The sequence below is a fragment of the Populus trichocarpa genome, chromosome 17, assembly GCF_000002775.5.
Source record: "Populus trichocarpa isolate Nisqually-1 chromosome 17, P.trichocarpa_v4.1, whole genome shotgun sequence".
Taxonomy (NCBI): domain Eukaryota; kingdom Viridiplantae; phylum Streptophyta; class Magnoliopsida; order Malpighiales; family Salicaceae; genus Populus; species Populus trichocarpa.
Window position 1 is genome coordinate 10112780 of NC_037301.2, and position 17858 is coordinate 10130637.

A 17858-nucleotide genomic window follows, 5' to 3' on the forward strand; every position below is an offset into this window, starting at 1 on the left:
AGAAGAAAAAAACCCAACAGTTCCATTGTCAGAGGTCACTGAGACCATATTGTTACTAGTAGGAAATGTACATTTATGCAAGAAAGATAGTTATGATGATGAGTCTACTAGACGAGAAGAGGATTTAAGATAACAGAGATGGAAATGATGATGATCAGCAGGAACATGAAGACTCCACCGAATCCAATGGATATAGCTAAAATTACGCGATAACAGTAAGTGGGCACTTGGCTGCAGATTGGTGGCCAAAATGCCTGAGAATCTCCATGCTTGTGCAGATACGCAGCTGCTATAGCTGCTGAATCCATTGCAACAAGGAGTCCGAACATGATCTTACAAGAGAGAAAAACCATATAAATATCCAACAAATTATTACTACTGTAAAGACCAATTAAATTATACTTGTTCATGCCAATATATAAATTAATAAAAAAAATGCATTAGAAGACCATGCAAGAGAGTGTTACCACATCTAAAACAATAGCCAATCGCCAGAGCAAGCTCTTCGGAGGAAGGCATACAAAGAAAAAGCTGTAAAGGCTTGCGGCAATGTTTGCACCCAAAAAGGCCCTGAAAATCATAGATTTTTTTTTTTTATATAGATTAGAGAGAGCATGCATGGACCAAAAACAAACTACAAAGTAGTAGAAAACTAGAAATGATATATATGTAGTTGTAACGTACTTGAAGAGCATGAGATCTGTATAGTCTGCTTTGTAATCGAAAGGGAAGATAGCTCTTTCATGGCTTGCAGCCATGAAACTAGTTGCAAGAATAGTGGCAAGAAAAGCTAAGCCTCTGAGACCTCGAACAATCTGTTTAACGAGTGGTGGTATTTCTACATCACCCATTTTGACTGCAAAATATATATTTCCATGCACTCACGCTTAATTAATCAGGAAAATCTTGGCATTATATGTGTTTTAAGTTCGTTGAACTTAAAACTTTAAAGTTGTTCATTTAAATTCAGAGATTGAAGATAGTGATGAGATGAGGGAACCCTAGCTAGCCAACCAATTATATGATATTGGCATGTAATTCTAGTGAGAATAGTCAAAATCTCATGAGTTCATATGCCTACATGATTATTAGCCAAAAAAAGAAGTAATTAAATAACTACAGCATATATAGTTAATGCCGTCAGAAATAAGAACAAGAAAAAAAAAAAACAAAACTCTAGGGGAAGAAACAACTTACCACTGAAGGGACGGCTCTCGCAAATACCCTCTCTCTCTCTCTTTTCTGAGAATAAGACAGCTTCCTTCTGTAAAATGTGAAGGTGAAACTAGGGTTTCGTATATCTACAAAAAAATTGTACACACACACACACACACACACACCATATATTTACTTGATCGAGGGGCAAAGATATTTCAGTCTATTTCCTTTTCTTGACATTTTCATACGGCTGAAACTTAATGATATATGGATTTTTTATTATTTGGTTCATATTTTCCATTTTTGTTTTCGGCTTATTGGATTGAGCTGGAAGCCAAAGGGTGAAAATTAACACAGACGTAGAGCTGCCTGCGTGCGTGCGTGCATCTGTTGAGAAAATATATTAAAAAAAACGTTTTTATCTGTTTAACATAATAATAATAATAATAATAATAATAATAATAATAGGCACACTGCTAGGATGCATATAAAACAAAATACACAACAGAAAAAAAAAAAACACACAAGTGATTCACCTAAATTTATCTAGCTATATTTATGAGCAATTATAATTTTTTTTATTAAGTAATGTGAAAATTATATCCACACTAATATGATATGAGAACAATTAAAAATCTCTCTAGCTCTCCCAAATACTTCACAATGATGTTTGGAATTCCACTCCTTCACTTTTGTATTTTTTTTCTTGTATGTGGTGCATTGAAAGTCACGAGTAGTAGGTTCGGCATCCTATCCTTTCTTAAAAGAAGACAAATGGTGCACCACCATATCAATAAATGATGCACTTAATTAATAATGTTTAGGAATATACTTGCGATTACTTTTTAAAATATTTTTTACTTAGAAATATATCAAAATAATATTTTTTTATTTTTTAAAAATTATTTTTGACATCAGCGCATCAAAATGATCTAAAAACACTAAAAAAAAATATTAATTTGAATCAAAGAAAAAAATTTTAATTTTTTTTAAAAGCGTTTTTGAAACGCAAAAACAAACAGAGTCTTAAAGTTATCAATTATTAGACAACTTTCAATGCTAACCATTAGAATGAGATGCTATTACATTCTTCCACTTGAATACTTTGATTTTAATCATGTCTTCACACTTGATCATATGTGATTTTTCTTGTCTTTTTATACTTGTCATTTTCTTGTTGCTTATGTTTCTGCTAGATCATAGGAGGATCTACATCATATGTATTTATAATTATTGACTGGCTTGGTCAAAGCATCTACTGGGTTTTTCTTGGTGTGAATCTTTTGAAAATCTATATTTTTATCTTCCATCATTTTGCGAACTTCGTAAAATGATAAAGGACATCTATGTGTTTTGTTGTTGAATGGAACGTTGAATTCCTTGCAATATGCAAGACACTCTGACTACCACAATACAAGGGAATCTTCTCTTGTTTATGCACAAGTTGTGCTCCTTCATGAGTCTTCTTAGCCATATTTTTTCTTTACAAACTTGGGTAGTTGTCATGTGCTCAGCTTCTATTGTGGATAAAGCCATAACAATTTATAGTTTAGAGATCTAGCTTATAACTCCTGTAATTGTGAATACATATCCAGAAGAGGATATTCTTTTCCTAAGGTCACCTGCAAAATATGAATCAATGTAACCTCTAATAGTAAATTTCGATCCTTTATAAAATAATACAGCATCTGAGATACCATTGATGTATCTCAAGATCTTCTTAATAGTATTGACATGTATCGACTGGTTGCTCTTATTACTTGTGCAATGTTTAGTCTTGTACATATCATGACAAACATTAAACTTTCAACTGTTGATGCATACGTTACTCGAAACATCTTCATCCTCTTTGCTTCGTTGCTAAGAGACATACTTTAGTCTTGTACAACTTGCTTCGTTGCTTCGTGTCTATGAATTTACATCCTTAGAATCTTGTTTATTAGTCCCTAGGTCCTTCACATCAAACTCCCTAGCCAATTGTGCTTTTAATTCATGGAATCGATCTTTGTTAGGGTCTACTACCAATATGTCATCCACGTATAATAATAAAAAGATAAAATCACCTTCTTCTTCAAACTTTTATAATATATGCAATGGTCTGAAATGATTTTGTTGTACCCAAGACTAATTATAATGGAATCAAATCTCTTGTATCAACACCTAGGCACCTGTTTGAGATCATATAGAGCTTTGTTCAATCTGGAAACCAAGTTTTCATTGCCTATTTCAGCAAAACCTTCTTATTGAATCATATAAATATATTTTTAAAGTTTTTTAATAAAGAAATGCAATTTTCACATTTAACTACTCTAAATAAAGATCAAATATAACACACATCGACAAGACTACTCTGATTGTTTTAAGTCATACCACTGGGTAAAATAATTCATTAAAATCTATTTCTTATTTCTGAGCATATCCTTTTACCACAAATCTTGCACAATAACACTTCACTTGATCATTTCAATCACGCTTTATCTTGTAAACCTATTTGTTGCTGATGGCCTTCCTTCCTTGTGGTAGAGGAACGAAATCCCAAGTTTTATTTTTGTGTAGAGCTTCAATCTCTTATTGCATTGTTGTCATCCACATGAATGTATTTGTACCTTTTGTAACTTCATAAAAAAAGGATGGATCTTTATATTCTATTAGAAGACAATATGCAATGTTGCTCTCAATAACATATTCTGAGTGTCAAGCTGGTGGTCTTCTTTCACGGATTGACCATCAAACTTCAGAAGTTTTAGAATTTATATGTTCCTATTCTTCATGCTCTGATCTATATTCAAAAGAAATATGATTCAGAATATTTTCCACCTGAATTGTTATAGTCTTTTTTAAAGTGCTATCATTTTTTTTTCATTTGTGTTTTATCTTCTTTAAATATCACATCTTTATTGATACTAGGACAATAGTATCCCACAAATGATATCCTTTCACTCCCTCAATATATATTTTACTCCTCCTATATTTAATAACTTAAATATTAGGGAATCTCTAATCTTGATATGAAAATTTTTTGCAGGGAAACTCGTGACTTAGTGATCCAGTCACTTCTCTAGCCTAAGATTGCATATGTGAAAAACCCAATCCTGATGTTTTTCATGAGATACACACGTCACTTTTGGTTCTGATACGACTTTAATAGAATCTTAGAGGATTCATCAACAAAATTCACAAGTTTTCAGTTAATCCAAAGGGAGGTTAATTTTTGCTGAAGAATTTAACTTGATGATGTGTGTGCCGTCTTTAATTGTGCCAATAAATATATAAAAGAATCAAACAAGCATTTTGTTCCCGCAGACTCTTGCAAGTTCATTAACTTGGCTGACCTCTATGGATGTGCAAACACCTAGGATATTAAGTAGTCTAAAATTCAACCATCTAGGTGGTGGCCCAGTGGTAAGAGCTTGGGACCAAGAGGTTTGCTCCCTCTGTGGTCTCAGGTTCGAGCCCTGTGGTTGCTCATATGATGGCCACTGGAGGCTTACATGGTCGTTAACTTCAGGGCCCGTGGGATTAGTCGAGGTGCGCGCAAGCTGGCCCGGACACCCACGTTAAACTAAAAAAAAAAAGTAGTCTAAAATTCAACAGACCTAATAAATCTAAACACAAAAAGAAAAAGAAAAAAAAAAGAAGAAAAAGAGCTCTGATCTTCATCTCATGTGTCTTATCTTTCATTGGTTGAATGAAGACAGGTTAACAAAGAGGTAATTAACTTTTTTCATGTCTCTTCACAACACATCTCTACATCTGCAATATATAATGCTAAAGTCCAAGGGAGTATTGCTGGATTTGGTGCTTCTTTCAAAACTTGAAAAGATAAAGAATACCTGATGGCTTTCATCTTTGAAGCAAGAACCCTAATGACTCTGATTTCCTCTATTAGAATCATGTAATGGGGGAGGGCTACAATTAACTTCTTTTTTCCCCTTACAAGCCAACATTCCATGTATCACTTCTACGAGCAACTCCGGCAGGAAGCATGATTTTTCTGCGTCATTTGTTGTGTTATAAACCGTATACATAAGACAAGGCTTTTTCTTTGTTTTTTCTTCCTTTCTTTTGGTTGAAAAGGGCACTACTCTCCATTATATATGTGATTGGTCCAGTACAAATTCAAAACCCCTTGTTTTTTGTGGAATTTGTGGATTTGAACACATGTTAAAACCTAAGGAAAGGAGGTACACTAATACGTCAAAAAGAAGAATTCTTTTGAACTCAAGAGTAATAGAAAGCACTATAAAAGACACAAGGCCTATGATTTTCCCGAGTTAGCAAGGAGTTCTGCACAATTTACTGCCTGCTTGAAGGAATCGAAGGGTTTGCCAATCGTAGAATCCTTGCATCACATTTCTGCAAAAGCAAAACCAAAATCTTTAAGTTTCTCATACTTCACTGGAGCTTAGAGGAAAATTAGTCTTGGCATTCAGGATTATATGAGCTAAGCATATGCAAGTTCCTTCAACATGCAAATATTTCTAACTTGTAGCAGATAAAAATAATCTCAGGAATCTAATTCTCAAAGTATCCGACTGCAGAGGCTTTGCTAGAAAAGATACAGATGTCGAATCCTCACCCGTAGCCAACCTTGTTCTTCGAGCTGCTCGACGTATTTGACTTTCATTCCTTTGCAAGAGTTCTTCAATTTTATTTGGTCTGAATAACAACGGGCCTGAAAATTCAATCTTCTCCCTTTCTTTACTGTGGTCCTACCAGGTTATTGTAATGCAGTTAGTCATAACACCAGAAATTGCTCAGTTATTTCTAAAAATTGTTAAAATATGAGAATACATTTCACGGGCTGATGTCACATTATCAGATTACTTCTTACCACAACTGCATCTTCAGTTCTGTTGAGATCATTAAAATAGTATGCCTCAGATGCATTAAGAGAATCAAAGGGATCAGATTGGTTATGCTGCTTCTGCATCACATGCTTGGCAGAATCCTCAAGGAAATTGTTTCTCCCATTCTCTGCCTTCGTGAAGTCAAAGGAGCTGTTTGCAAAGTTGAACCTTGATGAATCTTCAGCACTTATTTGACTTGATGAGACAGATGGATCATAAGATACTGTGGATGTAGAATCCTCTTTCCGTGTCTTTGCCCATGCAAAGCCACTTGATGCTGTGACTTGTGCTGGTCCTGTGAAAGAATAGTGTCCTTTTGTTGCCTGGGCTGTCTCTGAGATTGTATCAGAAAATAAATTTTGCTCTCTACTCGCTCCTTTTCTTCCTTTCGCGTATGCATTATTATCATTAGCCAAACGAACAAATTCAGAGTTATCTTTCACTTCCTGCATAACCAAAAACAAAGTATCAGGAACTAGCTCACTTCTCTCTCTAGAGAGAGAGAGAGAGAGAGAGGGAGGGAGGGAGGGAGGGAGGGAGGGAGGGAGGGAGAGAGAGAGAGAGAGGGAGGGAGGGAGAGAGCGAGGGGAGAGACCTCCTTTGGTGCAAATTTATTGAAGTTTTGTTCCTGGAATGTCCGATGAACTCTTCTTGGTTTTCTTGGGAGTCCTGGATCTCGCATTCTACTACCAGCCTTTTTCCTGGAGGCACAACAGTTATTCAGTGGCAAACATATCAAAATCCTGTTCACATAACCGCATAGTTCATAGAGCTGAATTTATCCCATGGAAATATAATTCCTTGGTTGCAGATACAACTAAAAGCTGTTGGGCGTTTAGACTGAAGCATGCGAATTACATTTTAGCTGCCTAATCAAGGATCAAAATTCTCAGGTCACTGATTTAACAGAAAAATTGACAAAATCACAAGCAGCTTTCCTAAACTGTTAATGTTGTACCACAGTGTTAACATAACAAATTAAAGGAACTTTAATACAAGCAAAACCAACATGATTGAGAATTTTTACTCAGCACTCAGAAGGAGGACCAATTTCACTCAAAAGGCCAGTATCCCCGCCCACCCACACCCACACCCACACCCACACCCACACACAAAAGTGTAACAAAGTGTATACCTTCGTGCTTCCTCTCGATATTTGGCATCCATTTCTTTGTTAGGTGGATACTGTGGCAAGCTTGATGGTTCACATGCATATGGCGTTGTTCTGAAATACTGGAAAAAGGGGAGAAATCTAAGAGGAGAAAAGGTGAATGGCTCAAATTTTTGAAAAAAAAAATTGTAAAATTGATTCAGTCTATAAGGTTTTCATAGTTCTAAAATCTGAAAAACATAGGGAGAACACCATTCAAAAGTGAAAAGCAAAGGCTTCTGAAACATCAGAAACTGCAATAGCCAAAGGCACTATTATTTTTCAAATTAGATCTTCAATCTGGAAACTGAAGGGTTAGAGGATTGGTTTTAGTTAGGGAAACCTGAGACAAAAGGGCAGCGGAGGCAGTCCCACGCTTTTCTGGTTCTATGGAAAGAAGAGTTTCCATCAGGTTCAAAGCAGCTGCTGGAATATCTTTGCACCTCTCTTGAAGAGAACTTTCATAAGGATGCTGGGGTTTGAACATGGTAGCATTGGAAAGCTTAGATCGTTTCCAGAAGTCATCAGAAGGAGAACCACAAAGTTTGAAGATTTTGTGTAATTGTTCAACCTGCAAGTTGAAAAAAAAAATGATAAATATATTGAACTTCCAAAAATGATAAATTAAGAAACGATGAAAATATGCCATCCATATACGTTGAATATCTGGTTTTTCCATTTTGAACTCAAGAAAATTGTGCTTGCCTTTTTTGATAAAGATAATATCCATGCATATTTGTACTTCCAATATTTTCAGTTTCTTCTTTTTCACCCTAATTCTCATCAAATGCTAGTAAGGGTAGGCAAACAGAACTTTTGAAGTTGTGTAGAACAGTGGAATTTAGAAAGCAACAGTGCAGATATAACTTCAGGAGTTATTTTAGGGCCTAGTATGAGAAGAACCAGAGGTTATAGATAGAAAAAGATTTAAGGGACACTAAATTCGTTACATATCTTTGCAATTTTTAGATTCATGCATTGCTTAACAAAAACATCTGTAGGATTGAAATGTTACCTCAGTTCTCCCCTTGAGTAGAGGCTTCCCAAAGAGGATTTCACCAAATACACAGCCCACACTCCACAGGTCCACTGATACACCATAACTTGTTGAGCCCATCAAAAGTTCAGGGGGACGATACCATAAAGTCACCACACGACTTGTTAATTGGTTCTGGTTCCTTGAATTAAGAACATTGGCCAATCCAAAATCTCCTATTTTCAGAATTCCCTCATTGTTTAGCAAAATGTTGGATGCTTTGATATCCCGGTGCATTATACCTAGTGAATGGACGTGCTCAATTCCACATAATAGCTGCTTCATATAGCACTTGACCTGCAAAGAAATGTCAAATTAAACTTGTCAGGCAATTAAATGAAGAAAAATAAGGATATGTTCAGTGTCATGAAAGAAAGAAGATGGTTAAGAAGAAATGACTCTGATTTGTGTTAGAGCAATTGTATATAATATCCTGAAACATATCCTCACAAATCAAATGAATAAATAGAATGCTATCCTACCTGTGACTCAGTGAACTTGATATCTGGAGAAGACAACAGTCCAGAAAGATCATGCTCCATGTATTCAAACACGAGGTAAATGCTGCTCGACAATCGAGAAGTAATTATTCCCTCCAACTTCATAATATTTGGATGGTCAAGCCTGCGGAGAATCATTATTTCACGGGCCATAAATCTAATGCTCTCTGGTTTAAAATTGTCAAAGCGAACCTTCTTCAGGGCAACCATCCTCCCAGTTTCAACATCGCGTGCTTGGAACACGCTGCTGTAAGTGCCTTGTCCAATCTAAATTCATGGATTAGAGTGAATAACTATTATGAGTTACAAAAATGATCAAAATATAAGAACTGAATCACTCATTTTAGCACAAGTATCGAAAAAGGAAAAAGTGAAGCACCCGTCACATGGAACATTAGTCGCCGGACAACAGATAGCAGAGGGACTTTCCACTTTTAAGGTTGGGTGTGGGTGCAAATTCAAGTTGTATTTCAATCATAAATCTATTTCTGGTATTCATTACGCATCTTAATATATTTGCAGTGTATATATGCATTTATTCATGCTCCTTATAATCTTGTGCCTCCTAGTAACTTCTCAGAGATGCATATCCAAGCTTATTCCTCAAGGCTCAGTTTATTTTATTACTCAAGAAATTGAGGTTCATGCCTTAACTGATCCCACAATCTTATTGTCCAGTGATATCATAACTTACTTAGTAGGCTTATATGCCTCAAGGCTCAACCTTGAGGCAGGGTTGCTGCCAAAGGAAAACAATTTGAATTGTCAACCTAAAGAAAGTTTATTACCTGACAGCACCAATCACCTATAATTCTCTTTCGATCTCCGTAGCATCAAGAATAAAGCATGGACTCAGACCATTAAACTTGACCAATTCTCTCAATCTCAGCTTCTTGTCACATGCTTTAATTGAAGCATGAGACCTTTAATTCTCTCTCAATTCCATGAACACCCTTTTTCCCTTCGAAAGAGCATCGCCAAGCATCACCACCCTTTGGCTTCTCTGGACCAATTTTTTTAATAAAAAATTCTACATATACTTTCATCTTCTAGCTGAATAGCTGATCCCACTCGCCAACGCGGCCAAACTAATTTTATCAAAAACCATCTACCAGGCCCAGCCATATTCTAGCACTAGATTAAGGATGTTCCACCAAAGGGCAAGTAAAGAGCCACCACATAAACTAAATAAAATTCATGATCAATGACTAAACAAAAAGCATGATGCAATTGATTTATGGAGACCATAAGATGTAATGAAGAAAAATAGAACATGAAAAATCTACAAGAACCCACAACAATTATGTTTCTTCACTTAAAACCAAATCAAATAATAATCATCATAAAAACCTTGAAAAACAATGAAAATAAATCAAGCATTATAAAATACCTTATCTAATTTCTCAAAAGCTTCAGCTCTTAGAGGCACCCAACCATGAATGGCTTCACCAGCTGCAGCACTAAGCCAAGAAGGCCATCCAGCAGCAACCTGTTCAACCCCAACATTCCTACTTGAGAACCCCAATTTGAAACTAATTGATCCACTACCAGAGCTCCCTCTTTTCCTCAAATTTTTATTGTTTCCATGATTGCTACTTTGATGATGATGACGACGACGTTGTTGATCTTCATATATCACCCCCCCTTCATTATGGCCACCATTTTTATATGACAAGCTATTTTTTCTATAAATATTATAGCTTTTATCTTTTTTATCCTTGCTGAAGTGATTCTGCTCAAAATCCAATGATCCAGATGGATTTTCTGAGGCAAGATCAAAAACAGTCGCTGTGTATGGTGGTTGTAGATTAGCAGGGGTGGCAGCGGCCACAGACACCGCCCTTTTGGAGTAAATGCAACCCATTAACCCGACCCAGATCGGGAAAATGGGTTTATTTTCTGTAGGTCACTACCACATTACCTCAAGATTAAAACTTTTGAGGGCACCCCATTAGTAATCAATCCAAAAAAGAAGAAAAACAGAGAGAAAACAGAGTTTTTGTTGTTATTTTTGGGAAATGTAGGAGTGTTGTGTGTTGTGTAACCTGCGAGATTTGCGTAGGATTTCTGTGTTAACGTGTCAAAGAAATGAGTCTCCTCCGAGATTAAAGGGAGAGACAGGAATGTTGTGGTCGTGGGTCCGATTTGGTTCATGTTTTTTCTTTTCTTTTCTTTTCTCTCCTTTTCTTTTTTCCAAGAGAGAAAGTGCATGCATGTATGTATGTTGGCTTTGGTTTTGCAAAAGAGAAACCAAGACTAAGAAGAGGGGGGGAGAGAGAGAGAGAGAGAGAGGATGAAATGTAACCGTTGAGGTTGGGGGAGTAGTTCTGTTATTATTTTCTGTTAGTTTATTTGCTTTGGTTTGGTGTTTAGGTTTTCATTGACGTTGAAGGATGTGAGAGGATGACCTCTTCCTATAGTGGTTGCAGCCCACTACTCCCATTCACAGCTACCAATAAAAACCATTACTATTCCTATAGTGTGCATGTTCTCCGGGTAAATCTAGAGATAAACGGGGGAGGTTTTTTCAATTTGAGAAAGAGTTAATGGATTAGGCTATGGATGGTAGCTCTTTTCCCTATCCTTTTGCTCTTCTCTTCTCTCTTACCATCCTCGAACATGTACAAACAAAGCCACCAGGAGAGCTGGTGGTCATGGGTGATAGTTCTTTGATGAAATTGAAGAGATGATTATGGTTTTTGTTCTTCTTTCTTGACATTTGCATAGATGCATGCTCTGGCCCGCACAGAATAGTGCATTAGTTAAGAGCCCACCGCACCAATCAATTAAACGGTGGTTTGTAATATAGAAGCGGATTATGCACGTAACGCTTTCTTTAGGAGGGCAAGGGGGCAAAAGGGTTTCCATTTGGATAGGTGATTTCCACTTTTATTAGGAGGAATCTCAGCCATTTAAAATTTCCATTGATGGCTACACACAAGTAGGAATAGCTCTTTTCCATCTCTAAATCCCATCTCACCCATCACTGTTTGAATCTAATACTTTCAAGTGAATCTCAAGTCCTAAAGTTGTAGAGATTTCGACGAATCTTTTGAACGCAGCAGCAATAATCCCTTGGGGACTGTCAGGCAACAGCTTGGCATGGTCACTGAGAAGGATGGTATGCACAAAAAGGATAAATTATCTTCAAGCATTAGTTATTCTCATCTTCACTTGGGCGTGAACAATCAATCATATACAGCAGCACTTACAGAATCAATCGTGTACAACCAACATTTCTTGACACATGGTCAACAGATGCAGCAACTATCATCACTGCATTTTATCCCAAAAATGTAACAAAAAACAGAAACAAAACCATTATCGCTGGATTCTCACAACTTCAAATAATTATTTTCTTCTCCATGTCTCTTCTTTGTACCATGTTAGTTGGCAAGAATTACCCTCGTAATTGTCTAGCAGCTATCAGCAGAGTATTTTATACAGCAATTTTTTCTTCTTTTAGCTGTAGAAGCACTGGTCTTTGGTCATTGTTGCCAAACTCCATTCCTTTGTGCAAGGGATGCTTTTCGGTCACCACCTTTTGAGGTTTCACTTGGGATGCACTAGTGTTGGCTGTATTATGGCTGCTGTTTCTAGCAGCAGGGACATCATGGTTATGCTTTCCCTCGTATGTAGTTACGACGGCTTTGGGATCTGCTGCAGCCCTCTCAACATGCTTACGAACATTGCATCCTGCACTGGTGCATTTGTAATAACTCCTGGGGACATAAATAATGCATCAGTAGTGTCCTCACAGAAAGTTATGAAGTATCTTGGAAATCATGCCAAGATTTGATTGAATCATCACAGGCAACAGCTGTGAGCAGTTATACTGACCACAGTGGATTCTTGGAATCTCATTGCGCTGGGTCTCAAAAGAATTAGAGCAAGGAACAACACAGTCCTATAAGAATAATATCAACGTGGCATTGTGTAGGAGTTTGGATAATTATAGAGCAACAAACAACTTAGGCATATAAGAAAAATATCAATGAGGATATTAAGGTAAACATAACTCTCTCTGGGCCAGGACCTGGAGAGAGGTGCCACCCAAGCCCCTAGCACAAGTCACAAGTACTCGTAACATTTCCACAGGAAGCAAATAAAAAGTATCAAATAAAAAGAAAGAAGTATACTAAAAAATTCCCAGACTTAGTTAATTGCACCAAAAATAATTTTCATGCCAAAACTAAAGGGTCTTATGCTTTAACTAACAAATTAATTACCAAGAGGGATCAAAGATGAAGCAATGTAAGAAATTCTGAGCTAAAACAAACACATAAATACTAAAGTCGGCCACAGAAAAGATGAAACAGGCATATGGCCCAGTTGTATGAGAAAATTGACAACAGCACATGATTTAAGAGCAAAAGAGGCTCTTTGCAGAACCAGATAAAAATCAGAAATAACTTCACTGCAACCCCTGTGATAGAAATACGGCTTTGTAAAAGTTTTAACTCCAATCAATCATGATAAGAGAAAAAAACAATGCTATGCAACTTTGATTGCACTTCAAAATTTTCCCTCTCTGAAACCTGAATATCTTGATACAATGGAAGCTAAAGGATTTAATGCTTTAACTAACAAATTAATTTCCAAAATGAAATAAATAAGAATCATGCAGTCAAATCATTTAGAAAAAAATCTGCTGAAAGGTGGCCTAACTCAGATCAGCATTGAAAAAACTGAAGGATTGTACTAATTGTCATGAACCAGACAAACAATGTTCTGCAAGCTACTATGGATGTTATGAAAAGCATATAGAAAACACAGATAAAATTCTCCCTTGGTTTCTTTCCATTTTCTGAAATTCAAACTTAGCCACCAAGTTAATTGCTTGAGTCACAATCATGGTTTTGAGTATCGAACGCCACCATTTATGTAACATCATTATTTAATACAATATCATTTTCTCATTGTGTTAAAACCCATCAAAACAGGGTCCTCTAGTGGCATCTATATATTGCCATAGCAGCCATTATTTTCAAGCATGGCATCCTTTATGCTTCAAAAGGATCATCTTTATAGCTAGTTCCCTCTCTTGCATCTGCTACTTGATTCAATTTTCTAACCCAAAGTTTAAACCACCATCCTCTACCTTTTACTTTAAAAATCAGCATACAGCTTGTAAATTGAAGATTTAAGGTACTCATGTCAAACCAATTTTCTTTTGGTCTTGTTTTTTTTTTAAAAAAAAATTGTAATATAAGCACAACTTTTTCTCCCTGATGGTTCTAAAGCAAAAGTAAACATCCTGGTTTGCAATTACAGGGCTGCAAATGGGATCTTGACAGCCACTTCATGCAAAAAAATGCTTGCTTGCTCTCTTCAATTTCTTTTTAGTAACATAAATTTAGTGAAACCGTAACTAGATATTACCCTCTCCTGTTCTAGAGTTTATATCCTTTTCAAATAATAAAAGAAACAAACACACACAACTACCCTCTCCTGTTCTAGAGTTTATATCCTTTTCAAATAATAAAAGAAACAAACACACACAACTACCCTCTCCTGTTCTAGAGTTTATATCCTTTTCAAATAATAAAAGAAACAAACACACACAACTAGAGGGGATGAAAAACCCTTCCAAATATTTTGAGTATTTTAAATTGACAAGAGGGCTAGCAGCTGGATCTGGGATGACACATACAATGTAATGTGCAAGTATTGTGCTCACAGAAAGGCCCCTAGGATACACTTGGATAGTGTAGAAGAACATAAACAAAAATAAGTAAAGCAATAACAACCTTGGATGAGGATTCCCTTTGACCACCTTCTGGCCATATTTGCGCCACCTGTAGCCATCATCCAGAAGATCAACTTCACTTCTCGTTTGAACAATGATTTTTGGTTCTGTGACTGTCTTGTGAGGTAAAGTTGCCTCAGATGTCACAACATCCACTTGCCTGCACTCCGAGAATAAATTTTCTCAGAAAATTATCAGAAGAAGAGAAAGCATGATTTTAAACAGTGAAACATCTTAAACTTGCCTTCTCTTTGGGTTTGGCTCATCATCACCCCTCTCTTCTTCTTGCACAGCTGCATCACCTGCTTCCTCGCTGTCACTGGGTCCAGGTGGCTCTGAGGGATCTGCTTGAGTAGATTCCTGATCCCTCCCAATTACTGAATGAGCAGGTAATGTTTCAGTCAACTTGATTGCATTGCCCGCTTGAGCTTGTGAACCAACTTCAGGCTTAGATTGCAAATGGATACTTCCATTTGAATCATTGCAATCTTTTGAACGCTTGTTGGGTTGAGGCAGGTCGTGGTTGTGCTGGCCTTTGTAGATGATCTCGGTAATTTGGCCATCACTAGAACGCTCAACCTTCTTTTTGACTGGACAATTTAGATGTGTACATTTGTAGTAGCTTCTTGGATATTCACTACCCTTAATTGGCTTTTGCCCATATTTTCTCCAGTTGTAGCCATCATGAGTAGGTTTATCAACAGCAGCAGGAGGTTGGTATTTCCTTTCAGAATGAGAAAACTCTGTCAGTTCCACCACGGAATTCTGGGTGTCAGAGGTTGAGTGTGGCATCTGCTGCTGCTGTTGCAAAGCTTCACCAGGGTTAAAGGATGGATGGCGTGTCAATAACTCAGTTGGTGCTGTTAATGAAGAAGGCTGGTACTGAGCATGCATATGCATTTGAGATTGGGCGAGTAATGCAGCATGAGCTGTAACCTGTGCCAAGGCCTGCTGGTGGGACATTCCGAAGGGACTCTGCACGGAAACAGAGGTATAAATATTTGATTACCTAACACTGGTCACTGCTGCAGTAATATGTAGCAAGCATCAGCAGCATGCCATATACTCCCATACTGCAAAAATGTCCACACAAGCATCCATAGTGGAAAGCCCATCTCTTTCTAAGGTTCTAGATTTGGTATTTGAAAAAAAATTCAAGAAATTTTCAATTCCATCATATAGATTGCACCAGTGGATCACTCCACGAGTTTCCAAATAACTGTTATGTGCTCAACCAAAAGAACAGGTAAACCAATATCTCATCCGGCTGCCAAGGTTTTTTTTTTTAATCAAATTATTAGCCCAGATCATGTTTTCCTATCAGCCCAACTAGCCAAGCCAACCAAAAATTTTGAACTCCAAGATAAGCTTATGCTACACCAAAACTCTCATTTGAGAAAGAGCATAGAGAATAATGATAAGTAAACCACAAGAAATCAGACCTTTGATGATTAAGGCAATAGAAAGAAGTGTCGGCCACAATTTGGATGAGGAACAGATAACACTTCGCTTGGTTTCAGGCATTAGAGTATGAAACAGAAAATGATTTTTATCAAGTGACTTAGTTACTTTTCAGTCCAGATGTTCTAGCCAGCAACAAATAACAAATTTTGAATGATCCTTTTTCAGAATCAAAACACCTAACAAACCTTTCCATTCTGAAACTATATTGCATCCCAAAATAAAGTTTTCTAATAAGAAAATAATTCAATTCAGTATCATTCAAGCTCATAAATGTAACCCCTTCCTTAATTACAAATCAACCATCACACAAACTAACATCCCTCTCTTTAAACAAACCTGAAAGGTGAACCAAGAAAACAAGCAGCACCAAGTAATAAGCTAACATTTCCCAATCTTTTAAAAAAAAAATTCAAGGCTTTTCTATAAATTACCACATATAAACTCAAGCTAAAAACACCCTCACACGCAAAATTAAAGCAAGCAGAACATCATCATCCAATCAGAAAATTACCATTTTCCCAACAACCTCACCTTACCAAAGAACCATTATAATAAGCCAAACACGAAAATTCATAGATCGAAAAAGGAAAAATAAAAAACAAAGTACCTGAGGAGGAAAGAAGCCAGGAGAGTTAAGCAAACCAGAAGGGCTCAACCCAGGAGGGACAGTAAACAACGGAGAGCGAGCCACTACCAAATTCATAGGCCTGCTTTGCCTAAAACCATCATCTTTTGAAGAAGTTGCAGTAGCAGTAGCAGTAGCAGTATTAGTATTGTTGCTGGGTATTGAATGGTCATTGAAAAAAGCAGGGCTGGCAATTGGAGAAGCCATAGCACCAGCAAGAAGTTGGGAGAAAGAACGGTAATCTGATTCAGGGTAGGGGCTATCAGCGAAGAAACTGGAGACTAGAGTCATGGGACCAGGACTTAAGCCACCTGTGAAAAGGGTCTCCATGGACGGTCTTGGTGGAAGAGTTATTGTAGGCCTTGCAGGTGCTGGTGCTGTCGTGAGGTTTTGTTGCTTCTCGGCCATTCTTCTTCTTCTTTTTTTCTTGGTAAAGAGGAGTGAAAGACAGCTAATTGTAGTAGTGTTTGTTTTCTTGTATGATTTCTATTTAGGTTTTTATTGCCTGTGAAATCTGACAAGAACTGGAACTCCTTTTCTTCCTCCTCCTCCTAACTCTTTCTTGCTTTCTTTCTAGCCTTGTCTCTATCTGTTTGTCTGGAACCATATGAAGAAGAAGAAGAAGAAGAACAAATCTCAGTGTCTTTCACGTATTTATCTATCTGGCTTTTCGAGGGATTTCGTGCTATCTTGAAATTCAGTGGAAAGTCCACGGACCCCAAATGAATTGAAAACCATATCTCTCTCTCTCTCTCTCCTTTTCCCTGTAATTTTTTTTTTCAGGCAAAACTTCGTGGGGAAGCCTCAAAATGGTTCCTAAGTATAAAAAAACTTTTATAAAAATATAAAAACAAATTCTACAAATTATTTCTTTTATTTTTAATAATATCAAAAATAAATTTAAAATATAAAAAAATAATATTTTAATAAATTTTTAAATAAAAACATTTTAAAAAACATCAGCTATCTTAATCATAACTAACAGCTAAGTTTACATGTCTCTAAATAGTGTTTGTGAGATCCTCGTAAGCTATGACATAGAATTTATTTATTTATTTTTTTAAAAAAAAATGGCTAACTGCTCTTCGTTGACCCAAGTAATGACATGATAAGCATACTTTTTAAAGCAAGTGAGAACCCCATTTGTTGTAGAATCTTAAAAAAAAAAATAAAGGAAAATTACCAAATCTTCTTATAAAATTTTTATTGTTTAAGAAATCCATCAAAATATTTAATATCTATAGAATTTCAAAAAAAAACTTTTCAAAAGAATTTAATTTGTATTTCTCACTTAACACACCATCAATCCATTTAAAGTTTTACTTT

The 17858-nt window shown here is 36.5% G+C and overlaps 3 protein-coding genes across 5 annotated transcripts; all 3 read right to left on the bottom strand.

Annotated features, from left to right (window-relative positions):
• On the bottom strand, positions 1-961 carry LOC7484553 (CASP-like protein 1C1). Of its 2 annotated transcripts, XM_002324041.4 has the most exons (3): positions 685-961; positions 468-570; positions 1-332 (listed from the first exon to the last, which is right to left on the bottom strand). In XM_002324041.4, exons 1-3 carry the CDS (start codon positions 849-851, stop codon positions 108-110), a joined length of 495 nt encoding a protein of 164 aa, XP_002324077.1. In that variant the 5' UTR covers positions 852-961; the 3' UTR covers positions 1-107. The 2 variants fall into 2 exon arrangements, with proteins under 2 accessions (XP_002324077.1, XP_024444130.2); XM_024588362.2 differs by having other exon boundaries at positions 468-961.
• A 3847-nt stretch (positions 962-4808) lies between these two features.
• LOC7495996 (cyclin-dependent kinase C-2 C) lies at positions 4809-11278 on the bottom strand. 2 transcript variants are annotated; one of them, XR_002978650.2, is made up of 9 exons: positions 10085-11278; positions 8677-8961; positions 8174-8491; positions 7502-7729; positions 7144-7241; positions 6604-6709; positions 5993-6454; positions 5738-5862; positions 4809-5514 (listed from the first exon to the last, which is right to left on the bottom strand). XR_002978650.2 is itself a non-coding variant. In XM_024588646.2 (9 exons), exons 1-9 carry the CDS (start codon positions 10556-10558, stop codon positions 5507-5509), a joined length of 2112 nt encoding a protein of 703 aa, XP_024444414.2. In that variant the 5' UTR covers positions 10559-11278; the 3' UTR covers positions 4809-5506. The 2 variants fall into 2 exon arrangements, 1 of the variants encoding a protein (XP_024444414.2); XM_024588646.2 differs by having other exon boundaries at positions 5738-5870.
• A 540-nt stretch (positions 11279-11818) lies between these two features.
• Positions 11819-17336, bottom strand: LOC7495997 (probable WRKY transcription factor 3). Its single transcript, XM_024588647.2, has 4 exons — positions 16515-17336; positions 14688-15418; positions 14445-14603; positions 11819-12416 (listed from the first exon to the last, which is right to left on the bottom strand). The coding sequence occupies exons 1-4, from the start codon at positions 16938-16940 to the stop codon at positions 12134-12136; spliced, it is 1599 nt and encodes a 532-aa protein (XP_024444415.2). The 5' UTR covers positions 16941-17336; the 3' UTR covers positions 11819-12133.
• Positions 17337-17858: the final 522 nt, after the last annotated feature.